The sequence below is a fragment of the Perca flavescens genome, chromosome 21 (assembly GCF_004354835.1).
Source record: "Perca flavescens isolate YP-PL-M2 chromosome 21, PFLA_1.0, whole genome shotgun sequence".
Classification (NCBI taxonomy): Eukaryota; Metazoa; Chordata; class Actinopteri; order Perciformes; family Percidae; genus Perca; species Perca flavescens.
This window is the reverse complement of record NC_041351.1, coordinates 17563020-17575276: the sequence shown is the minus strand read 5'-3', so window position 1 is coordinate 17575276 and position 12257 is coordinate 17563020. Positions and strand designations below refer to the sequence as shown.

General features: G+C 39.4%; 1 protein-coding gene and 1 long non-coding RNA gene across 3 annotated transcripts in view; one reads left to right on the top strand and one right to left on the bottom strand.

The window, feature by feature from the left end:
• Window positions 1–12257, top strand: part of LOC114548429 (uncharacterized) — a 49862-nt gene that overhangs the window by 11146 nt on the left and 26459 nt on the right. Inside the window, exons 3-4 of one of the 2 annotated variants that reach the window (XR_003691358.1) lie at window positions 8829–8926; window positions 10477–10644. This is a non-coding gene — a long non-coding RNA (uncharacterized LOC114548429). Of the gene's footprint in view, window positions 1–8828; window positions 8927–10476; window positions 10645–12257 lie in introns of those variants that run through there. The other variant, XR_003691357.1, reaches the window with a different exon arrangement.
• On the bottom strand, window positions 1885–3186 carry kcnj12a (potassium inwardly rectifying channel subfamily J member 12a). The gene has a single exon (XM_028568379.1). It carries the CDS (start codon window positions 3184–3186, stop codon window positions 1885–1887), a length of 1302 nt encoding a protein of 433 aa, XP_028424180.1.

The following is a 12257-nucleotide window of genomic DNA, read 5'->3' as shown; positions in this document are numbered from 1 at the left end:
AGTGTCTCATCGTATTAGCATATTGCTAAAATGCATTTAGCTGTCTACAGTATGTGATATTTGTAAATGCCAGAGGAATCAATATGAGGAGTGAAAGAAGAAGCTATTTTCTTCCTTATTTTGTTTTACTGTTGCTCATGTTTATCTGTTTGGACAACAATGAAAGGGATAACAGGTTTGTAGCCAAATTTAGTCTTGCACACATTCACTTCATTCTTTAAAGGATACATTTGTCATATAATAATTAAATAATATGTTGTCATTAGTCTATTACCCGGGTAAAATTTGAAACAGAGATTGACTCCGTTTTTAACAACGTAAAGAGCAGTTAAATCTACTCACTTTGGATGTAAAATGGATAGAAATGTAGGGCCAGCTAAAGTTGACTAACACATTTGGAGTATTCTAACCCTACTAGCATAATGCAAAGTGTTCTAGACACATTTGCCCTTATAATGCGTGCTCATTTAGCATTTGGAATGGATGCATGTTGGGTGGTTAGAAATAATTCTCATTCTTGCATTCTTCCTGTGTACATTTTAAAGGTTTTAGCGATATGTGAAATGTTGACTATCAATTTCTTTGATAAACATAACAGCTACTATTTAAGTAATGCATTTTTTTTTTTATTTCACGTTAAGCGTTAGGTATTGATTAAAGCAATGTCATAACAATTTAATCTCACACAGAACTGAATAGGATTTCTGGCCCCTGATACTGTTAACAATATGCATAGATTCATTTTTAAGGACAAAAACATTGGTGTGGTCAATTTATAACTTATTTATAAATATAAATTTATTATTATAAATTTATTTATCATTATAAGTAAACATACAAGTTTTAGTTTATTAGATAATTTTTCAAGTTGTGAAAGTAAAGGTACATTTTAAGATGCATTCCTTTGTGGAGTTACAAATTGCTGCTATTAAGTTATTCATTTTATCAATACTTACTTGGATATTGCAGCCTATATCCTTCAACAAAAGATGTTTTATGGAAATACAAAATGTTAATTTAAGACAGTTGTCTACCATTTGTGCTTGTATTTTGTTTACCTGACTACGTATCAATGTGTGTACATGACACACAATATGTGTAGGCCAGTGCAGCCAAATCATGATGTTGTTTGTTTTTAAGATAAGGTTAAAATATGAGGCATTAAGAGATTATAAATAGACTGTTCCACTAAACAATTTAATTTCTGTTCAACATATTCCTTTATGTTCTTTATAGTGCAATCAATTTTGCCTACTCTCCCTACATTGGTAAATGTTGGGATCACACCAATACTAGAATGAAGGTGTTGAATTGTGTTGTTCTCAGTGGCTCACGGTCAGATGTTTTTTCACGGCTCGTTGCATCTGAACGCTGCAGTGCACGGATTTTCAATGTGTCACTGAACGCAGGTCCAGCAAATTACAACAATGCAAGGAGAGCTTAAGAGTAGCCTTGTAGCAAGTTTAAATAGCAACTTCTATTTTTTTGAAGTGTTTTTGGAAACTGATACAACACACGAAACATAACTTAACTAAGTAATGTATTTACACCTAAGACTTGATTATAAGGTTCTGTCATAATAGTTTTTGATGCATCATTGGACACTCAACTCAAAATTACCATTCAGATTCAAGTTTCAATTAAGGAAGAAGGTCTTTCCCTAGCCTTTTCCTTGATTGTAGACATTCCTTACCACCATTTTCTAAGCTGTGTAGGCCTACTCTTGTTTCCCCCATTTCTTCCAGTTAAGTCCCTTTTACTGTTGTCTTATTTATTTTCCAATCTTTCACAGTAGTCAGCTTTTCCTATGGCACTTTGCATTGTTCTGCATTTTTACCCTTGGATAAAGTTATTGAAAGTTGACCCAGGGTCAATGGGTAGAGGTCATATTTCCGACTCTCTACGATATGACCTTTGATCCAGCACCCTGGTGGTCTGTAAGCGTTCAAACTCATGTCGGCTGTTTCGGTCTGGACTGAGGTTGGCCAGTGCCCTGTTCCCACCACCTACATCCTCCTCCTCATCATCGCGGCTTAGGAAGGCCAGCTCATTTTCATAGCAGAAGGAGTTAGAGCTGGGGACTAAAAATTTGTTCTCCACCATGTCCTTGGCACTGCAGCGGGGGGTGGACGGCACCTCGTAGGTTTTGTGAAAGTGAGAGTAATCCACCTTGTACACGTTCTTCTCCTCAAACAAGACTGGTTCGAAACGGTGACCCCAAAGGACCTCCGAGGCCAAGTAGGAGCTGCGAGCCTGTGTGGTCATAGCGGTGGCTTCAACCATCCCCTCCAAGATGACAACAATCTCAAAGTCTGCTGTCTCCAAATCCTGTTTGCTGATCCCAAATAAGGGGCTCTCCTCATCTATCTCATGGAAAATAGTGATGGGTGAAACCAAGAAAATCCTGTCCAGGCCTTTATCAAAGCCCACATTAATGTCTATCTGGTCTAGAGGAATATATTCCCCCTCATCAGTGATCCGAGGTTTGATGAGCTGTGCCCTGACATGGGCCTCTACAATGTGGCTCTTGCGAAGGTTCCCAACCCTCCACATGAGGCAAAGCTTTCCATCCCGCATGGCAATGACAGCATTGTGGCTAAACAACAGTGTTTGTGCTCGCTTCTTTGGCCTCGCCATCTTCGCCATGATGGCGCCAATCATAAAGCAGTCAATGATGCAGCCCACTATGGACTGGAAGACCACCATGAAGACAGCCACTGGGCACTCTTCAGTCACACAGCGATAGCCATAACCTATGGTAGATTGTGTTTCAATGGAGAATAGAAAGGCAGCCACAAATCCATTAACCTGCAGGACACATGGAGTGAAGTTATCATCTCCGGCGGGATTATCCAGATCTCCATGTAGCAAAGCAATGACCCAAAAGGCTAAGCCAAAGGCCAGCCAGGAGACAACAAACACAAGAGTAAAGACTACCAGCATCCATCGCCAGCGAATATCGACACATGTGGTGAAGATGTCAGCCAAGTAGCGCTGCGACTTATCTTCCATATTGGCAAACTGCACATTGCACTGGCCATTCTTTTTGACGAAGCGGTTGCGGCACTTGCGGCGTGTGTGGATCTTGCCATTGCCAAAGCCGTTCATGCCATGCATGGTAGTGAGGCGAAGGCCCTCTTCCTCAGATGACACAATGCTGTAGCGGTTAAGCCTCCCCACACTCATGCTCCTGGCGGCGCTTCCAGGTGCAGGGTCAGAGCAGAAAGGCAGGCCTGGAGTGATTGAGGCCCTCACAGCTTGATCACTGGCTAAGCTGCATTTTAGGGAGTCATAGACAGGGAGATGGGTGGGAGCCTTGCGCTTTAATCCAATCCCTGTATGGAATGTCAGGAGAGGAGAACAATGTGAGTGTCTTTCTGTGACCTGTGTATGAAACATCACCAAAGAACAACCATGAAAGCTTTAGGAGACTGAATGACAAAACAGTACAAAACATATGTAATACTCAAATAGTTTTGCTACTTGCCCAAAAAGACGACCACTGATATTAATAGATAATTGTACTGGATGAGATTTCTGTCTGTTAGAGCCCAATTGACAAAGTCACCATCATCACTTAAAGTTTTCTATATGTTCTATTTTAATAAAAATATGCTTTTTTTGTTTGATATTCTAGATAAACCTGCATTGGATTAACTTGATTTTGTATGACTGACTATTTGACCATGTATTTAATGTGGTTGCTTGTTTAGGTTTCCCATTAACTAATGCAGTTACAGTCAGGAGACAACAGAAGACCAGCTTCTAATAAGTTTGTCCTCTCGCAAACTTTGATAATGAATATAATTGGAAACTATAGGGATTATAATAATTGCGTTAACAGTAAAGTTTTACAGTATGTTCAACATTGTTATGATTTGTAAGAACACTTTTCCCCCTGTCCTACTTTCCAGTACAAGGTTTGTAGTGTTAGTATCATAGTACCGGTTACGTCAGTTATTCACACTCTTTCTCCTCGCCATCTTGCTCTCTTTAAACATCACGACTCAGTATCCAATTGGCCCTCACTGAAGGGTCCTCATGTCTTTTGATGTCAGCTCGGTAAGTGAAGAGCTGGCCTCCCAGCCAATCCACTTCTGTCACATGACATTTCCTGTGCTTTTCCCTTTCAAATTATGAAGAAGGTTGGCAGTGGAGACAAACTAAGTCATCACCTACCAGATGTTTATTATTCTATAACGCAAAAATTGACCATCATGTGAGTCACTACTCGTATCTGGTTAGGTGTTTTATAAAATGAGGAGGGCTGTAATTTTTTAGGCCTACCAGCGATAGGAAGGCTATCACGTTAGGTTTTATCACGTCTTAGTTGTATTTATAGTTTATCAGCAGCATGCCATGCAGTCATCACACATGCAACAATCTGCGCTCTTCTATTTCTTTTGTGGTCTAAGTTTCCCATTGTCCTTTCACTACAATACCTTTGCTAGGGGATAGGGGGTTGTGTGTGTGTATTTAAACATACTCCTTGGGGATATCTATGTGTGCCACTGATTCCATGGACATGCAATTCCAGATGCTGCATACAGGGATGGAGAGCGAAACAGGGATGACCCCATTCTGTACAATTTTCAGGATTATTAATCGTGTTTTGAGGATGCAGTAAATTTATAGCACCTTACCATGGTGCTCCATACAAGTAGGTAGTACATGTATCCCCTGTGCAATGCCCTGTGTTACATATTTATTGTCATTACCTTCTCAAACTTCAGCTTACAATAATATTACAAGACTCACACATACAATCATACACTTGATAATATATGTTAGTTTTGAATGTAATGAATCTGCAATATGTCAGTACGGCTATCAAATGATTGTCACGGTCAGGCAGCAAATAACCTGGCCCATGTGCTGGATGTTGAGCCTCAGGCTCAAGGAGTTATGCCCATTGGGGCTGGACTGAGGCCCCTCTGGGCGCAGACAGCTTTTATCGCCTGGCCACATCCGTTTTGTGTATGCTGGCCTGATTTGGGCCCTGAAGACTTGACAGTTCACTCATGTGCATTCCCAAATCCCGGATGACCTGCCGTCTGCCCCACACTCACACTAATTCCATTTTCACTCACACTCTTTCAGGTGAAGGGTTCTCCTGATCTGGAGCAAGATTACCTCATGCACAATCTTAAAATGTTCCCTTAGAGGTCAAACACATACCTGTATCAGAAAAACATACTGTAGCTAAGTGTTGTGTTCTATTTCAATATGTTTTGCTTTTTGACAATATCATACTACATTCCCAAAAGCACAGCACAGCTGTTAATCATTTCAAACATATATATCTGTAAATGTGTCAACCAAACTGGATTGTCTCGTCCTTTCTAATTGTATTTCACTTGACAGTTTAATTAAGTATTAGGTATGCTATATTTGCTCAGTGGCTCACCTCTGTAGTGGCAGGTGGGCTTGGCTGTAATGGCATAGTAACCACACTGACTGTCTTATATAGTTGAGATGAATCTTAAGCCTGAAAGTCGTCTCAGCATTTTGCATTATACATATTGGTCTCTACACTACACGCATGACCTGAGCAGCCCTACGCAGCGCACAGTCTCCATATCATACCGCAGTTATACAGTGTCAGGTGTCCAGGGAATTGGTCAAATGAAAGTAAAACCCCTCCCTATAATTCCTAATTGCCTTATTTCAAATTAATCAGAAGTTAAAGGGGCAATTGGTAGTTATTTAGCCATATTACAGTAATTACAGGTAGAGCATACTAACTTGTAGTTGAAAACCTGGTTGTATAGATGAAAAATAAAAAACAAATTTGGTATATATACAACTGCTTTAGTGCTGTTTTACCAATGTAAGTGAACCTGTAATGGACCTGTAAAGGGTACCCCCCCTCCACCAAATGATTATGCTATTACCCACAAATTAAGTTTTTTTCAAACACTGGAACAACTAAGCAACAACTAAACATAAGCTTACTGCTGCTGTTAAAGCTGTGCCTTGTGTTAGTTTCTGTATTGAGAGACATATCAATCAGTGTGGAAATTATAGCAGGTTCCAGTCCTGACCTTTTTGTTTATATTGGGATCATCAAATCTTATACGAGAAGCTGCATGAAATGAGAGCTCAGAGAGAGGCCATTAGTAGTGTATTGTTGAATTTATATTATTATCTTGTCTTGCAGTTAAAACACTGAGTTTAGTATACATGACTCTTTGATTCATAAGGCTGGACAAGGAAAATGATTTCCACCACAGCCAATATTTTTGTGAATAACCTTTTGTGACTTTGTCTGCTATGTGGGTTTTTGAGGAGTTAAGAGGAGTGACTAGGGGAGATGATACTGCTGATCAAGATGAATAGAATGAATAATTGGATGTGCAAAATAATAGAAGGGATTGGGGGGAACAATGAGGTGTAGTGGGAGAGGGTACTTCATCTCAAGACAAGCATGCAGGAAACTGAGCTCAACCACTACGATCCCGGCCCACCTCCCAAGGCCATTGTGAAGGAAGAGCCGAGGCTCAGATGTCATTGTATTTTCCTATAGCTCACCACGCGGAACTCATCTCGTCTCAAGTAACCTTCAGGTATTTTTCTATAGAAAGTAACACCACTTTACCATGCAGCAATGCTGTCTGATTGACAGTGTGTTATACAAACTAGCTCACGTTTTATTTTCAAATATAATGCAATAACTGACACTTTCGAAGTCATTTCAAAGGCTGTTCATGTTTCAACTACTAGTAAAGAGACCTATTAGTTAGAACCAGACAGTAACCAACCCTGGAGGCTGTAGGATCCGGTATGTAGGCCATCCCCTGTGCTGAGATGTAATCTCAGGTGGTTGTAGAGAGAGATGTTGATAAAAAAAAATGAATCACCTTCTCACATTGTTATAACAGCTGGTATAGTATATGCAAGTAGAACTAAATATGTAGATTTTGGCTAGCTGCACCTGTAGCTTTTCCACCTTTCAAACACCTGGTTCCCATTGATTGATCATTCCCACATGTGAGCTGCTCACTGGGCTTTTTTGATCTTTATATGTGCAGTTTTTTAATTACTTGTACCCATTCACAAAGGCTGAATCATCCATATTAAAACTGAACTCTATAATTTCCAATTTTAAGTGACACCTGTTGGTTAGAGCTCACAAGCTTAGATACATACATTTAATACAGTACTGTTATATGTTATTAAGTCATACAAGAAGATTGCTATTACTGTAGTTTTTTGTGGAGGCTTTCAGTGTGTACTACTGCATGCTAAATATCCCTTTTTGGATAATAAAAGTGAATCAATCTGAGCGAAGCTGCTATGAAAAGCAGGATGAGGTCATTGAACTGTCAGGCAATGCTGCATAATCTTTGTTCTCTTCACTCTCTGTCTCTTTTGTAACCTCACATCAGTGATTTCTTCATACACTGATAGAAAAGTACAATACCTGAAGCAACACATTTATCCATTAATACCTGCTCATGTCTGTCCACCAGTAATATTATGCTACCTGACATGCTGTGGTTAGGTATCAGGGCATTTATTATTAAGATGTTTGTTGAAGTTGAATTGGGAAGATTTAATGCAGAAATGAGTGTTTGTTTACATTGACTGAATTTGTGATTCTACTGGTTGCACTATCATCCAGACCTAAATAATTATATTATGTCGTGTATTATTATAGTCTATTGAATGCCTTTTAAACCTAATTAATTTCATTTCCGTCTTTAATTAGATTATCATATCTAAAAAGTAATGACAAATTCCCATTACAGTGTACCAGATTTAAAATTGCTTATATTTATCTGATTCATGGTCTTTAAAGATATTATTCAGTTTACAAGGATAAGCAACATATAGGAAAGCAGCAATTCTCCAGAATGTTTTGTGGCTTTTTAATGAATTGTCAGTTAATTTTCACCAATTAATTTTCTGTTGACAACAGTTGATTATTTGATAATTTCAGCAGTTCTATTGTCCCGCAATATAATGCATTTATATCTGTCTTAGTGACATTTATTTTTCTTTGTTCTAACCCTGTTCCTAAAGGGTTAAAACCAACAAACAAACAAACAACTGAAATGTACCTAGCATGGCCTTCTTGGCCATTTGAAAATCTAAGATAAAGACTAAAGGGGATTAATCCTGCATGAGTCTTAGGATGGGGAAATCAACATCATTTAAAATATGTGTGTATCTGTATTCTACAGAACGGCTTCTGCTGTAGTAAAGTTATATACTGTGCACTTGTAAGTATGTGATCAGTAACACATTATTTGCTGTTTTAGCTCTGTACTACAGCACAGTGGAATTGAAATGAAACAACGAGACTACAGCAATGACTTTCAGCTTTAATTTGTGTTGCTTTTGTTTACATGAGATGAATTGTCATGGAATTTAAGCACTTTTCATACATTTTCTCCCAGTTTTACTGGTTCTGAAAAAAAATTATTTATGAATCGATAGTATTAGATGTGTAATTTCAACATGACTGTGGATGTGCTCCAAAGGGAATGCTTGAGAGTATACATTATAGCACTACAGACCAGTGACATCTGAACAAATATTGATGTGACAATCAGGCTGAAAGTTTGAGGTGAAGTTTTCTGTCCTTCTCTTACCTTTATTTCTACCTGTCCTCCCCCAGGCTGCAGAAGTAAAAGGTGGTTTCTTCTCTCCCAGTGTCAGTATTAACCAAACTGAGGCATTCTTTGCATCTGCCACAACAGCTGCTCCTTTCTTGTGTGTTACTCTAATACTGGAGAAAACCACTCCACCATCTTCAGCACAAGGCACAGACCCCCTTTGAATTTCTTCATCCTTGCTTGAACTCTTGTCTCTCTCTTTTTCAGGTGCTGTTACGAGCGCAGATGAAACGCACCAGGCTGAATCACACCAGAACCTTGTGCCAAATCACTTTTGCTCAGTCAGTGCCGGACGTGCAAAACAGGTACGAAACGTTTAAAGAGGATTATCCCAGTGAAAATTAACGTTTTTGTATCTGCATTTTCTGCGGCAATTTCTTCAGCTGGTCTTCTCCTCATCCTTCATCTTTATGAAGTCTTTCCTTCACATTTGCCATAAAACTGTACAATATTCACTCACTCCTTATTAACTGAAAAGCTCTCTCTATCAATCTTTTGCAATCTGATCTAGTTGGACTGCTGCTCTCTCTCTCTCTCTCTTTCTCTCTCTCACTCTCACACTCACTCTCCCTCTGTCTATTTCTTCGCCCTCTCTCTCTCCCGCCCTCTCTCCTCTCTGTCTCTCCCTCCCTCCAGTGGTGTCACAGAAGCTGCCATTTGCAGCCTCCCTCCCTCCCTCTCTCTTTTCTCCTCCACTCTCTTGTTGTCTCTCTTCCTCCCTCCCACATCATGGCACTACCAGTTGACAGCAACTTGATGCACAGATGTATCATTCAGAACACAAGCTGACAATCCACCATTGTATTTCATCAGATGTTAATAAGAAGTAAATGGAAGCAACATTATGCAGATGAAAGGCTATCACAATGACTTCCCACATAAAATTAACAGCCCAGACTTTTCTGCCTTTTTTAGTCCATCTGCTCTGCTTTTACTCTAAGATAAGTCATGTTATCCTATCATTTACCTTCGTAGAAAAGAGCTAGTTAATGTGAGGTTATTTGTTTAGAATAAAGCAAATTCGCAGAGCCTTTGCAGCATCAGGTGAAAATATTGATTGTTGCACAGCCGTGACATGACCGGGGCAAATCTTCATGTATCTTTTTGACTGCCATAATGAAAGATTCTATGTGTGCTGTGCAGGGCAGAGTGTATCAATATAGCATACCGCCGGATGCTGTATCTCAGTGCAGACTGATGCCTTTCACACTTGTCACCAAAGACTAATCAACAACATTTCACCTGAGGATGTATGTCTGTGCTTGTGTGCATGTGTGTTTGACAATCTGGCAGTCTCGCCACACCAGGACTCCAGTGTCAGAGGAATTGAAACTGAAGTATGCCAATCACTCTTTTAGTCAGCTCTCTTATTTCATTATATTCTGTAACGCTGTTCTACATATAAAGTCTTCTACGAAAACACTGTTAACTCGCATGGAAGAGTTGTTTTCAGCGTTTACAGAGAATTATTGTCTTGATGTGTCACCATGCTTGTATCTCTAAAAGATTCTTCAGTGTCTCTGGTTTTTGCCTTCAGTTGTTGTCGTTGTGAGGAAGCTGTAGCTTTTTCTCCATTGCCACCACTGTGAAGTATATTATCGTTACCCTTGACAGCTTCAAAGTGTGACATTATCCTAAGAGCTGAGTGCCTGCTTCCCTTTTCTCACATCTTTTCAGAGAGACAGTCATCAGTCAAATGCTAAAAGAGTTGACAATTAGTAAAGGGGGGGAGTGAGAAGTTTCTAAATACAGCCATACTGGCTCAGCCCCAGCTTTATCACTAGTGATTCATCAGTGCAGGAACCCTCTCTCCTTTTTTTTCTCTCTCTGCACTCCTATTCTTTCTCCCTCGCAGCCTCTGATTTCAGACTTCTGAGGGTGATTTGCAATAGCCTGTGTGATCATCACCAGGCTATTGTGTTTGGCCGAGGACATCAACTAATGGAGCTCAAAGCGTCCTTTTCAAGCGCCTCTCGGTCTGTGTCGGCAACAGGTACCGTACCCGTTCCTGCACAATGTAAGGCTTTGACACCGTGGCGCTGCAAGCCTGTAGAACAGTAGATCACAAGGTTCACACATCCAGACTGTAAACCTTGTTATGTAACTGCACCATAATCACAGGTGGCAGCTCACATATCCTTTGCATGTGTGTGTCTAAATGAGAGAGGTTTTGCCTCCCAGGGAGATGGCTAAGTGGGATTTGCTGCCGCTTCCATGGCTACAGGTATAACGTATTTTCACTATTTTCAGACCAATAAGAACTGGTAGAAATGAAACAAAGAGAGAGAGAGAGACAAGAAGAGCAAGAGAGGCTGCTGGTCAACCAAAGGCTTTGGCAATACTAAAGCCATTGTAAACATGACTCATCAGAAAAACAGTGTGTTGTAAAAATGAAAAATGGAGATGAGAAGCAGTTAAAGAGTTAATGTAGGAATTAAATCTTTAATCTTGAAATTCTAATTTGATCTTGCTTGAATGGGCACATTGTAAATTATTGTATGCTAATAAATTAGTTTTGAACTAACACTACATGTGGAACTGTGCTCAATTGGCTCAAAAATCCTTCTAATCTGTCTTTTCAGGAGAATAATTCAAATTATTAACTAAAAAACTAAAAAAATAAATAATTAATTGATTGATGCATGAAATTATGCAACCCTTAGCCATAGTTTAACTGACAGAAAATCCCCAAAATATATGTATATGGGATGTTTGAAATACAGACTTAATGTGGAAATGGGAAAAAGGAGTTTCATACTGAGGTCATAAACGCAGATGAGCAGAGAAAATGATGTAAAATGAGAGTTGGAGATAGTGTGATCTCTCCGCTCCTGCCAGTTATGCAGAAAGGTGTAATTTGCATTAATCAGAAGAGCTCTAAGAATAAACTTTTCACAATCTTTCTGGTGATAAGGATTGTGGCCTTTAATCTTTTCAATGACGCTCGCCTAAGGCAGACACTGCACAGGAGCTCTGTTGACTCATTGCTGCTGACAGCTCAATCTCTCTCCATTATAATCAAGAAATGGCATCTAAAGGGTTTTGACACACAAAGGGAAATGCATATGAAATATGTGCTGTGTTAGTAATGTTTAAAGTTAATCAGCATGTGTATTTTCTTAATTTAGGTAAAGATTAATTTGGGGAGGTATTTGAAAGTGATAGATTAGCCTAAAAGATTGGATGTGACTTTGGTCACTCTCATTTATTGTACCTTATTAATGATTGTTAATACATTTATATTGAAGTATTTGATAAATAAAAACTACCCTCTGTCATTTTGATTCTTTAAAACCACAGCTACATACTGTCACTGAACCTTCCTTTGCCTCTTTACCTCTCATCTTAACAAGTCATTTTGTCCCACACTAATGTGTCTTTTTATTGTGTGGAAGCTCAGACGAGCTCTGGTCTTTCCCCCTCCCTCCCTCCCTCGGCTTGTCACTAAGTACTCCAATTACATTATTCTCTGAGACTTCTGTCTGATGCAGCTATTTCAGGCTTCGGAGCCATTCCTGTTCATTTCATTTAGCAACTTCATTTCTTGTCAGCAGGGATTAGGAATGTGATATTACTGTATACACACTGGCTTAAATAGACTTCTTGTTCTTTGGCCTAGCTGGCTGTTGTTTAGCG

What these genes read in the sequence shown, in the direction of transcription:
- kcnj12a (XM_028568379.1), bottom strand. Translation starts at nt 3,186, where the DNA reads ATGAGTGTGGGGAGGCTTAACCGCTACAGCATTGTGTCATCTGAGGAA.